The sequence below is a fragment of the Trematomus bernacchii genome, unplaced genomic scaffold, assembly GCF_902827165.1.
Source record: "Trematomus bernacchii unplaced genomic scaffold, fTreBer1.1, whole genome shotgun sequence".
Taxonomy (NCBI): domain Eukaryota; kingdom Metazoa; phylum Chordata; class Actinopteri; order Perciformes; family Nototheniidae; genus Trematomus; species Trematomus bernacchii.
Window position 1 is genome coordinate 4289222 of NW_022987609.1, and position 15484 is coordinate 4304705.

The 15484-nt window shown below is 38.8% G+C and overlaps 1 protein-coding gene across 1 annotated transcript; it reads left to right on the forward strand.

The window, feature by feature from the left end:
• The first annotated feature begins 1098 nt into the window (after positions 1-1098).
• On the forward strand, positions 1099-13437 carry LOC117483550 (microtubule-associated protein RP/EB family member 1-like). Its single transcript, XM_034131916.1, has 7 exons — positions 1099-1310; positions 3693-3823; positions 4199-4344; positions 8207-8408; positions 8495-8604; positions 8694-8846; positions 11406-13437. The coding sequence occupies exons 2-7, from the start codon at positions 3703-3705 to the stop codon at positions 11448-11450; spliced, it is 777 nt and encodes a 258-aa protein (XP_033987807.1). The 5' UTR covers positions 1099-1310; positions 3693-3702; the 3' UTR covers positions 11451-13437.
• Positions 13438-15484: the final 2047 nt, after the last annotated feature.

The window sequence follows — 15484 nt, forward strand, 5'->3', positions numbered from 1 at the left end:
ACTGTTTTTTTTTTTTCTGACAAAGTGTTTGTGAGGATGCTGCACCACTGAGGCATGTGGCCTTATTGACCGATGATTGTAAAAAAGTCTAGTCTTTTTCTGACTGAAGGCTGGATCATAGGAGAATGTTTTTATTTGTTTTATTGTAAGTGGGCTGTACTCTATTTTTGCACAGAACACCAGAGGGCTGGATTGAGAGGTACACAGAGTTAAATGTTCATATTTAAATGTGGGTAGAGCAGTACCAGATATTTTCATTGTTAAGGGAAATAATGTATGTTTTGCAAAGTAATTTGAAAATAAGGATTTGTTTTACTTGGGACTTGACAAGACAAATTAAAGAAAAAAATTACAAAATGATCCCAAGGATGGCTTCTCTTTTTTTTTTTTTTTTTTTTTCACAATTTGGGCTGTGGAAGTAGATTTTGGAAGACTATATTTAAATTTAATTTCTTCTACCTTGTAATCAGGATGTACCGGGATTCCTTTAACTTTATCCTTTACAGTTTTTGATTTTTTCATTCTAAAACCAGGTGTGCAGCCATGCGCACAAACCCCATATTATCTTGTCAGTTTCCACAATTCTAACAAAACTAAGATAATTCATAAAAAATACTGACAGTCCTTTGTTGTCTTTAACAAAAGCCACAATGTAACTCTCAAATGAATCATGAAAATGAATAATACATAATAATAATAGATTTATTTTGTAAGCGCTTTTACAGGTGCTCAAAGTCGCTTTACAGAGATAGTGAAAAACAACAACATAATCTAATATCATAAAAGATGATTGTGAAACAATGAAAAACAAGTAAAAATGTGTCTGTTTTAGACCCTTACATAACACGTGTACACTTATATATTTTATGGACATTTTTGTGATTATTTAATATAATTATACTATACAAAATGCAATATTTTATATAAAAATAAGAACAATTAAAATTTAAAACGAATTGTGTATTTAACAAATATTTAATCTGAAACATCAAAATCTATTTTAATAGTGCTAAAATATTGTTTTCTATCCGTTCACTGTGTTTTATGCATGGATGTATGGGTTGAGGTCTACGCAATAAAAGCGTCACTACGTTGTTACGTTTAGGCGTTACCCATTACGTCCTTACGTCATCAGATCGCTTCTTCCGCTGCCGGGTAGAGTGAACGTGAGGAGCTGCCTGAGAAGAAAAGCAGAAGTGCCTAAAAACGTCGCAACGATTGCAGATACATCTTTTTAGGACACCGAGTGACAGCCAAGAAAAATACTAACACCACTGTGTCCAAGATCTGTTAAAGCCAATCCACTAAAGGTAGGTGTAACTTCGCTGAAACAAGGAGTTATTTAGCGTTATTAGCCACCGGCATGTGAAAGGTGGCTAAGCCCTTTTCAGCTAAGATGCTAGCAAGAACATAACCGTCTGATCCCGAATGGAATAAGCCAGCTAGGGCGAGGCTACCAATGAATATAAACAGCTGCTGCTGCATCTGTTTGATTAAAATGCAGACACATCTAGCGCTTTTGAGGTTCGGTACTTAACGTTTGCCGCATCAGCCCACAGTGACAAGCTAACTCAAGATAGCGGGGTGCTTGGTGAGTTCAGGGCGGGGAAAACGACTCGGTAATGTCCGCTGAAGCCAGTGGTCGAGATTAGCCGGTGACAGAAACCTAGCTACCTTATTGCCAACGTTATAAATCGTTAATATGTAAATCGACTACTCATTTGATGAATTCCATTGTGTAGCTTGTTGGTACGTGCTTAAACCGTATGTAGGATAGCCGCATAGCTGGTCAGTTGGCTGCCGCTACCGTTAGCCCTGAAGTTTCTAACCGGGCCCTGTTGCGTTTGCTAACCGTTACTTGCTATCAACTGGAATGTCCAAGTTGCCTAGTAACTCAGAGCTGCAACCAACGTTTATTCATTTTGACAATCTTATCTACACATTTTTTTCATCATTTATCAATTGGCCGATGAAATAACAAATGGTGACCAACTGTCAAAAAATATATTAAATTCAGTCCTTTCATTTAGGTATGATGAGCAGGTGCCACTATGTCAAAAAATACTCTGTTAAAGGACTTCATTCAATAGAAATATTAGCATCAAAATAAACCTTATTAACAAAAAGGAAAAGTATTCACAGTACAGAGTAACCCATTTCAAATACATTTTTATATAACTTTACAGAAATTATCCATGTAATAATTGTTTAATGTTGCAGCTGTTAAAGGTAGAGATACTTTTTTGAAATACTTGTATATACTGCCAGGCAACTTCAATTACAATACATCATATTTATAGGTTTATTAATAATATTAAACTTACAAATCTGAAAAAGAAATAAAAGCTCTAGAAAGTTGTTATTAGAATTAAATACCTGCACTTTATATTGTAAATGGTGTGCTATTTATTAAGTACAGAAGCGTATAGTTAGACATTGCATCCGTGAATGTGTGGCAATGACAAGTACATTTCAACAGTTTTATTTCATGAATCCGCAACAAACCCTGCATTAAGAACCTACCTAATATGGTGGGTTTTTAATATAAGATTGTTTTGTTTTTTTACTAACACATGACAAAATATTCTCATTTATGGTGTCATTTCTCATTTACCAGGATCAGATTTTTGTTCATCCACAATAGTCGACCACGTCAGAAGGGACCTGTTATTTTTACAGGCTCGCTATATATTACTTTCAGCTGTTGAGGAAATAACTGGATATGAGCCACACCAGCGAATGTGGATGAGCGTTTCGTCTGTAACTGGAGACATTTTTTAAATTATTTATTTATAGAGACATATCATTGTCTGTAATGATTGTAGTGCGTACACGATGACTTGAAGCCTCACTTGCTCTGTTTTTAATGTCTTATGTAACTGACAACACTGGTTATCGCATCAAGAAAATAATGACTTGGGTTTGACTGGTTGTTGTTGAAGTGAAACTATAAATCATGCTGATAATAAGAATATTCTTTTGGATGCCAGCATATGGTGTGTGCCTATGGTGCAGCAGTTCTCCTGTCCAAAAGCCACAGGCTCTGTTGACTAGAAGGTTTTTAACTACAAGCAAACCTGAAATGATATGTCAACTTGGATGCCAAGTTTCATGTTCAATGTGATTTATATTACAATAAATCTAAATTCGGTACATATTATGTTTCTGTGTTGCCTAAAGCTGTAAATTAATTAATCCATGTAGTGCTAGTACTGGTTCAACTGGTCTAATGTTAATATTATATGCTTTTCTCTGTCTTTTATGGTACTAAACTTATGTTGTTGAATAGTCATTTTGGATATTGTAATGAAATGGTACCTTACTAATGGTCACTCAAGAAAATACTTAGAAGATTCATTGATAATGAAAATAATCAGGAATTAAGTTTTGTCTCAAAATAAAGAGCACATTATTTAAAGGAAATTGTTTATCTGAGAATATGTCTCTATACAAATAATGTATTAATCAATAACCACAGTTGCATGTATCTGTGCTTTATACAGTTCTTAGTCATATTATTTACAAAGTCTATAGTTAAAAATTCCACCCATTGACGACACAGCATTTATCATGCGTTAACTCGTTGCCACCAGCTGTGTTTCTGTGTTGGCTGTGACCAGTCACTGTCACTCTGACTCATAAACCAGTCGTGTAAATCTTTCTCACACTTGCTCTCTCCTCTGTGTCAGCAGGTGACCGACAATGGCTGTGAACGTGCACTCCACCTCAGTGACCAGTGAAAACTTAAGTCGTCATGACATGTTGATCTGGATCAATGACTCTCTACAGATGAACCTCACCAAGATAGAAATGTTGTGTACAGGTAAGAAATGTCTCATATTGGGAGGACCCGATCCGTCATGACTGTGTGATTGTACTGGTGCTATGGTGCAGTGTCAGTGGTGCTGTCAGAGTTATCTAAAGAGCACACCAACATATGCATAACTGGCTAAAAGAACGTTAGTGTTGCATCTATACTTGCCATTATCCCTGTAACATCATAGCATTACATGAGGGGGTGTACATTTGCAAATGAAATGTAAGAATTGACTGAGTTATTGGTGTAATCTGAAAGGGTTAAATGTCTGTGCTGAATTTGTACTATCGGTACTATTCCTTCGCTTTTTATGCTACCTTCAGCAGCTTTTCCATCACTATTTAAGATCAACTTTTAATGTGGATCATTTTAATCGTCCAGGTGCTGCCTACTGCCAGTTCATGGACATGCTGTTTCCCAACTCTGTGCCTCTGAAGAAAGTTAAATTTGCTGCCAAGCTGGAGCACGAATACATTCATAACTTCAAGCTTCTGCAAGTTTCCTTCAAAAAGATGGGAGTCGACAAAGTAAGTAACATCTACTGCACCTTACACATGTCACATTGGAATTACATGATGCATCCAAGAGATCCTAAGATCATTTCTGATATTGAAGTGTGTGATTTGTTGTTGGTTCAGTCTCGAGCACTTTGATGTTAAAAAGAGACATGTTTTTTAAGAGGCAGAGTAGTTAAAGGTGGGGTAGGTAAGTTTGAGAAACCGGCTCGAGATACACTTTTTGTTATATTCCATGGAATGCTCTTAACATCCCGATAGCAATGAATATTTTAAGTGCTTTGACAAAAAATCAATAAAAAATGTCATCTGTGGAAGCCGTAATACTGTAAAAAGCACGACCAATCATTTTAGCCGGCCCGGCTAAAATAACTGGATGGCCTACCTGCCTGTCAGCCTTCCATCGGGGCACAAACTTATCTCGTGCCCTCATTGGTCATGTGCGCGTTCGTGTGTGTTGGAGGAGGGGCTCTGTAAGGAAGTAGCAGATTTCTTCCGGCTGTGTATTTTCAAATTCTAGCGCACTCGAGCTGGTTTCTCCAAAATTACCTACCCCACCTTTTAAAGGAAACAAAAAAGTGCAGCCCATTTTTGTTTTGTTTTTCCTTGTCCTTTATTTTGTTGTTTTGAATTGCATAAAATATTGTGAAGGTGTTTGTAAAGAAGATGCTTGCTCTTTTGTTACATTACACCTGAGCAACATGGCTCATTGCTGCTAGCTTGAAGGCATCTCATGGAAATGGTTGCAGGCAAACCATCCAACAGAGGATGACAAGACTATAGTTGTCAATGAACATAACTTCCACTGTAAAGGCCCTGACACACCAGGCAGTCACCAGAGAACTCGCCGACACCGACAGATCCATCGACGAGTTCTCCTGCGTATTGGCCGTGTGTCGCACTGAAATACACCGCTTTACTACAGCCGAGCACGTACGAACTGCGCATGCGTGAGTGGCAATAACTCTCCTTACCAGCAGGCGGCGGTAGTGTGTATTCGTCATTCAAAATAGGCAACAACCGGAAGACAGAGAAGAAGAACAGCGGGTGCCGTTCCATTTTCACTCTCGTCCATCGAAAACATGTTTTAGAATATAAAAATACATGCATGATGAAATGAGCACATAAAGTGCAGACATACTATAAAATCACAGTTAATAGACCTGCATCTGATGATCGCAGTGTTCTGGCGGGTGTGTAGTTTATTGAGTCAGCAATGTAATAATGGCCACTTCTTGCTAAATTTACGATGAGATGAAAAACCGGACTTGACCAAACAAATCACGGAGCTCTCAGCAGAGGACAGCCGGGGACGCTCCCGCCGATATCAGAGATGTCCCTGCTATGTGTGGCAGGTAAGAGAGGACATTTAAATCGTTTGTTTACGTCCCTCACTTCCGTTTCGCTTCTCATTTGCTAGCTGAACAGCTGATCAGAGTGGTTTCTTGGCCCGATAGCTTGTGTCCAACACCCGGCCGATTCAACATGTTGAATCGGCCGGGTGTCGATCGTGAAAGGCCAAATAAGGCGTGTCACGGCCGAGGGTTCGGCACACACCAAATTGACTTTGGGCGACAAGGAACCCGTTTTCGCCCAACAACGCAAGACGGCCGATATCGGCCTGGTGTGTAGGGGCCTTTAGACTACAATAAGTAATATACTGGAAAATGACATAGATAAAACCTTCAATGTCATTGAAACTTCCAATGGGTTACTAAGCTTTCATCGTGGAGCAGAAGTGGGAAGGGTTTGCATATCATGAATAGTGTCTCAAGTTCTTAACAGCTGTCGTTAGTAGTCCCTGGAAATGAGTCATGTTGCCTTGTTGAGGATTAGTTTGCATTTTATCTGGATTACTGGGCAACTTCCCCTTTCTTGTGTTAGGAAAAAAACACTACTCCTATACTTACTAAACTCCCCTCTCTTTTGACACTGTAATGAAGACACGTCCATAGAGCGACAATGGTGTATAAAGGCGTGCAAAATGAATGTTAAAAATGTTTGTAGACTAACCTCACTCTAAAGTTTCTTGCTGGTATGCGAACTGAACCTCCTGTCGCTCCCTCCCAACCAGCTGAGCTGCTGATCTGGTCATGAGTCATGCTGTTTGTTTCTCTGCACTTTGTGAGCTGCCCGGTCACCTTTTGGATATTATTTACTCTGTTTTCATCTGTTACAAATCAATGAGACACCAATTCATAGGCAGATTTACCAATGCTCTACTGTCATTTTCTCAGGGATGGAAGTCATTTAATCTTGGTTTAGTTGACCTAATATGAGCGTAATGGTGTACCACACTTTGTTCAGCTGCTGCCATATGAAAAGGCAAGAGTTATACTTTGCTATGTTTTTAGATCTATTCCTTATTTATACTCTTTTTAATATAAAGTGCATTTAATAATTGTTTGAGAACTTCTTGATGCTTCATAATGTCTTGATCTTGCTGACAAAGATTAAAAGGGGCAGGGCAGATGTAGCTGAGTCATATGTTTGCAGACTGAACGTGCAGCAGCTTGCAGGACTATCGACAAAGCAGTCATCATTTATTCATGTTTCAACTTCCTGTCTGCCGCCCATTTGTTTGAACTCGCTACTGTCCATCTGCGCTCTGTTTGAAATGCCTGCAGTGTTGATTTATAGATCAGTGTAAGAGATGCTTGAACATGTAGCACACATCAGTATTCATGGCTGTTCAGGGTTATAATCCCCGGCATTGTGCCTGCATTGTGAACTTTGCTCTCGTTCAGGCTCTGTGTATTGTCCACTGATGTCAGCTTCCTGTATCGCCGAGTAATTTGGTTTACTGCTGACGTCGATTTTTTATTTTTACTGCTGCTCTCTTTTCCTTTCTGCGGATTTGATCCCAGCTAAATTTGTGTTTAATGTATGTGTACTGAATACATTTGCAGAGCTTAGCATCCTCTGATGTCTATACAGTTTCAGTTTTTATTTGTTGTGCTTTCTGGGCCGGTTTTACCTTTTTAGTAGAGCAAAGTATGAACCCTTGGTATGTTTTGTCTTCAGATTCAAGCCATATTATTTATCTTTTATTAAAACACAAGGTATGAACTACGAAGGGATGTTGAATTTTAAAAACTCATTATTAAAGCTAAATGACAGCAACACATTGATCTGATATCAGATGGACTCAGAAGGGAATCAGGATGTAATTTGTATCTGCAATCTAGCAACTGACTAACACGTATACCTATTTGCTACAATTAAAGGTGGGGTAGGTAATTTCGGAAAGACCAGCTCGAGTGCGCTAGAATTTGAAAATACACAACCGGAGAAAATCTGCCACTTCCTTACAGAGCCCCTCCTCCAACACACACGAACGCGCACATGACCAATGAGGGCACGAGATAAGTTTGTGCACAGATGGAAGGCTGACAGGCAGGTAGGCCATCCAATCATTTTAGCCGGGCCGGCTAAAATGATTGGTCGTGCTTTTTACAGTACTACGGCTTCCACAGATGACATTTTTGTATGGATTTTTTGTCAAAGCACTTAAGATATTCATTGCTATCGGGATGTTAAGAGCATTCCATGGAATATAACAAAAAGTGTATCTCGAGCCAGTTTCTCAAACTTACCTACCCCACCTTTAATGCAAATATCAACAAAAAAAAGGGAGGATGGGTTTTTCAAAGCTTGTTTCAGTGATTGAATCAGTCATTGCTGGTTTTAATGAAACATTATGTAGATGCATGCAAGGTATTTAAAAGATGGTAATTTTGTGTCTCTGTATTGATGGTGATACTAGATTTGTAACAGATTCTGCAGTGACTCACACACAGCTTGTTGACCTAGAGCTGACAGGAAGATGTATGTCCAAACTTCCTGGTCTTTACTCATCTCTTTTTTCTTTCAGATCATTCCTGTAGACAAACTGGTGAAGGGCAAGTTCCAGGACAACTTTGAGTTTGTCCAGTGGTTTAAGAAGTTCTTTGATGCCAACTACAACGGGACGGAGTACGACCCCGTGGAGGCGAGGCAGGGTCAGGACACCATGCCCATTCCCAACCCCTCCATGTCGGCTCTCTCCAAACCACCTAAAAAGGCCATCAGTCAAAGTCAGTCACAGTGTGAAAATAAATAGAAACATGCTGCTGAGTTGAAGTTTGTCTCTTGTTTAAACTTTATTTTCTTGCCTCTTCAGCTACTCAGAGGCCACCCGTTGCAAAGGTAGCACCCAAGTTGGCTAACGTCAGCGCGAGGAAGACGGTTCTTGGTGGAGGGGACGAGGAGAGAGCGGAGCTCATGAGTGAGGTCAGCACACCGACGGTTTTTATGTTCTGTAAAATTGAGTTGCCTTAAAAGATAGGAAAGTAATGTTTTCTGACCGTTTTCCCCCACAGGTTGAGCTCCTGAAATCTACCATTCAGGACATGGAGAAGGAGAGAGACTTTTATTTTGGAAAGCTGCGGAACATTGAGCTGATTTGCCAGGAAAAGGATGGAGAGGGCGACCCCACAATGCAGAGGATCATCGACATCCTCTACGCCACAGACGTGAGTTCATCTGCTGTTCTTCATAACATTCAGTGGAGCTGTATTTGGATCCAAAGTCCAAGGAGTTTATGGATATAAAAAAGTGTCTGTCATTTAGTCAGACTATTTAACAGAATTTTTAAAACTGCCATCATTAATTTTATTTTTTAGACAGTTCAATTGAGGGGATGGGGGTTGGGAGGAAGAATGAATGAATAAATCAACAAAGACCAAAACTAACAGTACCTACCAACAACTTTGTGTGTGTTCTTTAAAGCCTGACCGGATAGTCACTAGGGCACCAAGTGTAGATAAATCTGCTGCCGAAAATAGTCTTGAGTCCTTAAGTTTGAGAGATGGTTTGACAATAACGACTATCTGCACTTTGCCAGGCTTATGCTTTACAGGGTTCTTACGGTCATGGAAATTCAAAATGCTAATTCCAGGCCCTGGAAAAGTTATGGAAATTTAACTAAAGTTGCATCAAATATAATTTATATTTGATCTAATCGCCGAAATAGTAACACTATAATGATAATAAATACTGTATCGTATAGTAATGAAACGTGAAATGGCATTTAACTGTCAAGGTATTTTGCTGGTGAGAGATTTTAGTTGCTTTAGCGTGTAGAAGCTAGTAAGCCAACTATTTGATTTGTTTTAGATAGGCACAACATGTTTCATATGCAGACCTTATTTTCCTGTTCCATGTTAAAATAAACAATTTTCAGTGGTACCGCTGAGAAAGAGTAATTTCTTTGGTCATGGAAAATTAGGTAAAGGTCATGGAGGAGAAGTCATTGAAAATCATTGGTAAAAAAGTGTATGAACCCTGGCTTTAACATTTGCCCTAAAATAAACCATTATTTTTAATAAATGCATTTTGACTTCAATGCCAGATTAAAGCCCATTTGCTCTGCTGTTAACAACTGCTGACTCCATTGTAAATTCCTGCAGAGGAATGGCATACAGCTGACACTGCCCACTGAGGATAGAAGCTTTGCTGTTGCTGGCTGCTATTTACTACACCATTATGTCACTGCTCGTGGGTGGGTGTAGCTGGCCTTTGACCGTGTTGGTATAACACATTCTCTAAAAAGGTGTGCTTGTTTGTTTGAACATTAAATAAAAAATTACTCTTTATAATACTGGACAGTGAAAACAACAGGCTAAATAATACAAATGTTGTCGCTCAGTCATGGTTTAAATATGAATATATCATTTTATGTAATGAAGATTTCTGTTGACTTAATTGTTTACTTAAAGTTCCTTGAAAATGTAAAAACCACAGGCTTTCTTTTGCACTCCCATTGACAGAATGAGTCGTACTAAATCTATTGGATGTTAACACAGGGTGTCCGCGGGGTCTTAAAAAGTATTAAAAGTTGATAAATCAATTTAGCGAAAATTAAGGCTATTAAAAAGTATTAAACGGCATTTTCCAAGGTATTACATTTTGTAGCTTGTTTTCAATAAGTATACAAATTGTCCAAAGAGGTTGTATTCTACAGTCCGCCTGAATGTAATCATTGCGTAGGTGTGTAGTGTGATTCTGTGTAGTTTATTTATGGCATCCCGTTGGATTTGACGTCATCTGAACAGGACATCGCACGCTCACTGCTTGATAGCGTGCGAAGGTCCGTTTACGCCGGTTGTTAAACAACATCGTTATGGGGAAATGCAAGTCTGCGTCCAAATGGTTGGAAGATAAGGAGGAAGGACAATCAATACTGTATATAGTAAATGTGAGGTAAAGTGTGTCGCCAATGTAACCGGTTAAAACTCGAAGTGGCGATGAGGTCTTAAAATGTATGGAAAGGGTCTTAAAAAAGGTCTTGAAAGGTATTACATTTGACTTCAGGATTCCTGCATATACCCTGCTATAGCTGGCCTTTGACCGTGTTGGTATAACACATTCTCTTAAAAGGTGTGATTGTTTGTTTGAACATGAAATACAAAATTACTCTTTATAATACTGCACAGTGAAAACAACAGGCTAAATAATAAAAATGTTGTCGCTCAGTCATGGTTTAAATATGAATATATCATTTTATGTAATGAAGATTTCTGTTGACTTAATTGTTTACTCAAAGTTCCTTCAAAATGTAAAAACCACAGGCTTTCTTTTGCACTCCCATTGACAGGCTGAGTCGTACTAAATCTATTGGATGTTAACAGGGAAATGGCTCGGCTTCAACCTTTATATAAGTTGCAATGTCAGTTGCTGCATTTTTTTAAGTCGCAAAATATCTTGGCGTTGTGATCACTTTCATTTCTGGTGTAATAGTTTAGGACGGGTAATGAGACCAAACATGGTGCTGCACGATCGTTTTGGTTGTGTCTCATTGACTTTCTTTCTTTCACTGTTTTTAGAATAGTTCTCCTACCTCTTTGTCTTTTCTGCATTCTCTCCTCTTCTTGAGGAACTATTAAGCCTCTTAAAGATCCTCAGTTTTTCCCATTAGGAGCTTTACTAAGGGCTTTATGAGTAACTTCTTAAAAGTCACTTTCTGGGATGGTAAAGCTGTTTGTTGTGCTGCTCATTCACCCCCCCCTCCCCCCCCCTCTCTGTGTCTGCAGGAGGGTTTCGTGATACCGGATGCCGAGGAGCAAGAGGAGTTTTAATATTCAAGACTGCAAGCAACTTTTCACTCGGATGCCCTGGTCTACAAACCACCTCGAGATCCTTCTTCAAGCCAAGACAGCCAGTTTGGTTTAACGTCCAACAGCAAACCTGATCTCGACATGCCCCCCCACCCCCCTGCACCCCCCCCCCCCATCCTCTCCTCAACCCAAATCCCAACCTGCTGGACTTGTCCTTCTAGCCTTCAGCAGACGTACAGCTCCCTCTGTCCTGAACCATCTTTTATCAATAATCTACAAAGCCTCGGTCACTGCCTCGCAACCAGCCCCCCCCCCCCCCCCCTGTAACCCCACCCACCCTTAAAACCAGATTGTGCAGAACATATCTGGTTTCTGTAATGAACTTGAGTGTGAAAAGCACGGTGATGTTCTCTGTGTGAGTGTGTATTTGTGTGCGTGTGTGTGATTGTATGTGTTTAATAACCAATTTGAAACAAATCAAACATGAAGAACCTCCTCTGAAGACCCGGCTGTCCCTCTGTCCCAAACTAACACACACTTTTTGTTTGTGTTTAAAGACACTGCAGCCATTTTGTGCCTTCCTGTTGACACTGATTTGTATTCAATTGGAGGAAAATGGAAAAGCTGTAGCTGTAGTTTTGCATAATTTCAAACTAAATCTGAGGTGTACTTTTTGCTAACTGTTGCCAATTTTAGTCATTTGAGTTGTGTGTTTTGAAATAAAAAATTAAACTTCAAGCCTGTAGGCATTTAGAAAAAACCTAAAATTCCAGTTTTATGTAGCTGATATGTTTCTAAGATAATAAAACGAGGAAAAGCAACTTGTGATGCCAAAGGGCTCGGGGTTTAGTCTGGGACAAGGCAGCAGTCGGTCTTCTCATGGCCTTTTTTTTTTTCCACCAGGGACATCATCCTGATTTTGTCCCGTTGAGCTTCAGAAGCTTTTGTAAATGTATGCTACTGTTTTATCACATTTTCCCGTCAACTCTCTTTTGACCTTTTTTCAGGCACCTGTCCGTCATTGTCTCAGCTTTATAAAACTGTTTTCTGTTAAGGTTTAGTTGACTTCTCACGATAACTTAAGATTTAGGTTTTTGCTCCCTCAACCTGGGTGTCGATGTGAGATGGCCGCCTTTTGATCAACATGCCAATTAGTAAAAAGTGGAAAACGGTTGACTGTATGATCAACGGTGTTCTGTAGGTCTGTTTTATACCAGTGACCCTTACTAATACCTGACAGTGGCTCCTGTGCTTCTTTCAGGCTTTGTCAGGTTGATCAATGAATACTTTGCTGATTGCTAAAGTTGGATATTTTTTTCACCCTGAAACTTAAAAAAAAAAATAATAATTGCACGATCAATGAGTTGCCACCGTGAAGGCATATTCCTCTCTGGGAATGCAAGACAGGTGTCGTCTTCCTCTTTTCTTTTCCAATCTCCACTCCTTGATTGACCAATTTTAATACTAATAATATGATATATTGTGGATCTGAATTAAGACCAGTTTGTTCCACTGTACTCTGTAAAAGTGCTTAATCTGAAACAACACATTACTGTTAATTCCACACAAACTGTTGACAGCAATGTGTTATTCGAGTACTAAACTATCAATGGCCTTATTCATAGCATTTTCTTTCATAAGAAAACATTTTTCATAACTTCTTATTTTATATTTTTCTTTAATGTAAGATTCTGCTGTTTGGGCAAATGTTTGTACTGTTAGTTATATTTTAATGTGTTCTGAAAATAAACAACATTGGAGGTATTTTTGGACAAAGATGTGTCAGGGTGCAGCAGAGCGCCTGTCTTCCATCAAACGCTCATAAAGCAGAAACATTTATGGTGTTTCGCAGTAGCAGATTTTAAATCAAGGATTTCAAGTAAATTATTTGTTTTTCTTGCAACAAGTTGAGCAGAAAATGCATCACTACTGCACACTTGTGATATTCTGCAGAATTAAATTAAAGAGGAAATGCTGAGTTGAGCATTTTTCTCTTTGGACAAACGGATCAGCTGATCAGTTATTTTAGACATGCAGATATTTTGTATTTAAGCGTTTTAATTTCACTATCTTACAAACACTGCCGTGAGGGTTGAATGTTGCACATAATCAAAGGGTGCCTGGGTATTTAAGTTGTATTTTCTGATAGTTGCCTTCATTAAGACCATCTAAAAAGAAACATCTTTCTTTGACTTCTAGAAATAATGTCTAAAGCTCACTTTTTATAGAATGTATTATTTTCTACTCTACATCCAAAGACTTATTTGAACTTAGGGGCTACTTTTCTTCTAAGCACAGACAACCTTGGCCGTGCACTGAGCTGCAAGAGTGCAGTACACTTGCAGTATTTTGGGTTTTAAATCCAACTATGAGGTTAAAGTTCGGGCTGACTTTCAGCTTTAATTTAGGAGCTTTTACATCGAATTTGTGTGAACTCTGTCAGACTTGTAGCCTGTTTTACTCGCAGCCACCCAGTTCTTAGGGTATACAGCAGGAAACTGATCATACTGACGAGTCAAAATGGTTTGTGGCGTCTTCGGTCTTATCGTTCAAATTCTAAAGAAATAAGCTGTAAGTGAATCTGGCTGTGGTGAAGGCCTGATAAAGCATAATCACCATAATCTGATTTTCATATGAAAACATTTTGGGCACTGAAATAATGAAAACATCTCCCTTCCTCCTCGAGACAAATTATCTTTTAAGTTCAAATGTGCAGTACTCAAAAACTGCTGTTACTGTCAGGATCTTTGGCCCTGTTAAAGTTTGTCAATAGAAGATTTACTTTAACTTAAAATCTACTATTGGATAAGAGACACAGCTAAAACTGAGCTTTTTTAACGAGTTTCTACAATTTATAAACATTGTTTTATGGCTTAATCTGCTGGATAGTTTTTTCATCTAAAAAGTGGCAACACAATTTTCTATTTTCTGATAATTGGAAAGTTGAATGTTTTGTTTGACCAACAGTCCAACCCAAAGAAATGTTGGGTTTATATTTTTGTTGAATTCCTAACAATTCAAGCTTTTTGGAAATGTTTTGTTCGACCATGACTTAATGAAAACAATTGTTTATCAAAATAGTTTACATAGGGTGCTTTAATTGCAGAAACGCAACCAAACTAAACAGTTAAAGTCAAATTTGATATTGGTAAAATCCCACTAAGCTGGTGCTACATGCAACTTAAAATAAATGCTCCCAATAAATTACAAATGCTGTTTTACTTACACCATCCACTCCAGGCCTCACATATGTTACAAAAGTCATATTTAATGACTTTGAAGCTCCATATTAACCAGTTTCTGAGGAAACCGATTCATGTTTGTTAGGTGTTTTTGATGCCAAGACAAATCGTAGCACACTGAGGACAAACACACTGCGTGACGTAAACACTTCCTCCTCTCTGCATACTGTGAGCCAGAACAGCAGCTTTCCTACCATTTGTTTTATATTTTCTCAAGCAGTGTGTTTGGTCGGGCCTTGGTGAATAAGTGCTTTTTGTTATGCAATGTTAAAGGGGAAAAGGATGTCCCCCTTTGCATAGTGGCCTCTGTACCGAACCCAGTGCCAATGTAACCTCCGAACTCCCTAAAAGTCTGTTTTTTATAGAGTCCTAAAACAAACTGTTAAAATTAAATCACCTGTCAGGGGTCGGTGGTTTTCCTGACAAGTATTTGAGGTTGTCTGTTAACTCCTGTCTGCTTGTAAAAATGTATTCTTGTAAGTGTTACTGAGGAGGACTGTGTGTTGTATCAAACTTTGGTACAAGAAGTTTTTCTGGATGTTTTTCAGTTACACACGCCTGAAGGAGTTCATGCTCAGGACGTTTAACGGCGCTTTGGGGATCCACATTATCTCGAAGTACTTGTGCATGATTACATTGAAAATGCATGTTGGCTGAAGTCATGCAGGTGTGTGTGTTTATGGTGGCTTTGAAGGTAATGGTGGTGCTTGTGTGACCTCTGACCTTTTCCCTCTCAACAATTAGTGGCGAAAAGCGTGTTCACTGTGAGTCTCTTTCCTCTCGTCTACAGTTTTTACTGGACTTTAATGTGTT

Coding starts and splice junctions, on each gene's coding strand:
- LOC117483550 (XM_034131916.1), top strand. CDS start 3,703: ATGGCTGTGAACGTGCACTCCACCTCAGTGACCAGTGAAAACTTAAGT. Junction 4,345..8,206: donor AAAAGATGGGAGTCGACAAA/GTAAGTAACATC, acceptor TTTTTCTTTCAG/ATCATTCCTGTAGACAAACT. Junction 8,409..8,494: donor TAAAAAGGCCATCAGTCAAA/GTCAGTCACAGT, acceptor TTGCCTCTTCAG/CTACTCAGAGGCCACCCGTT.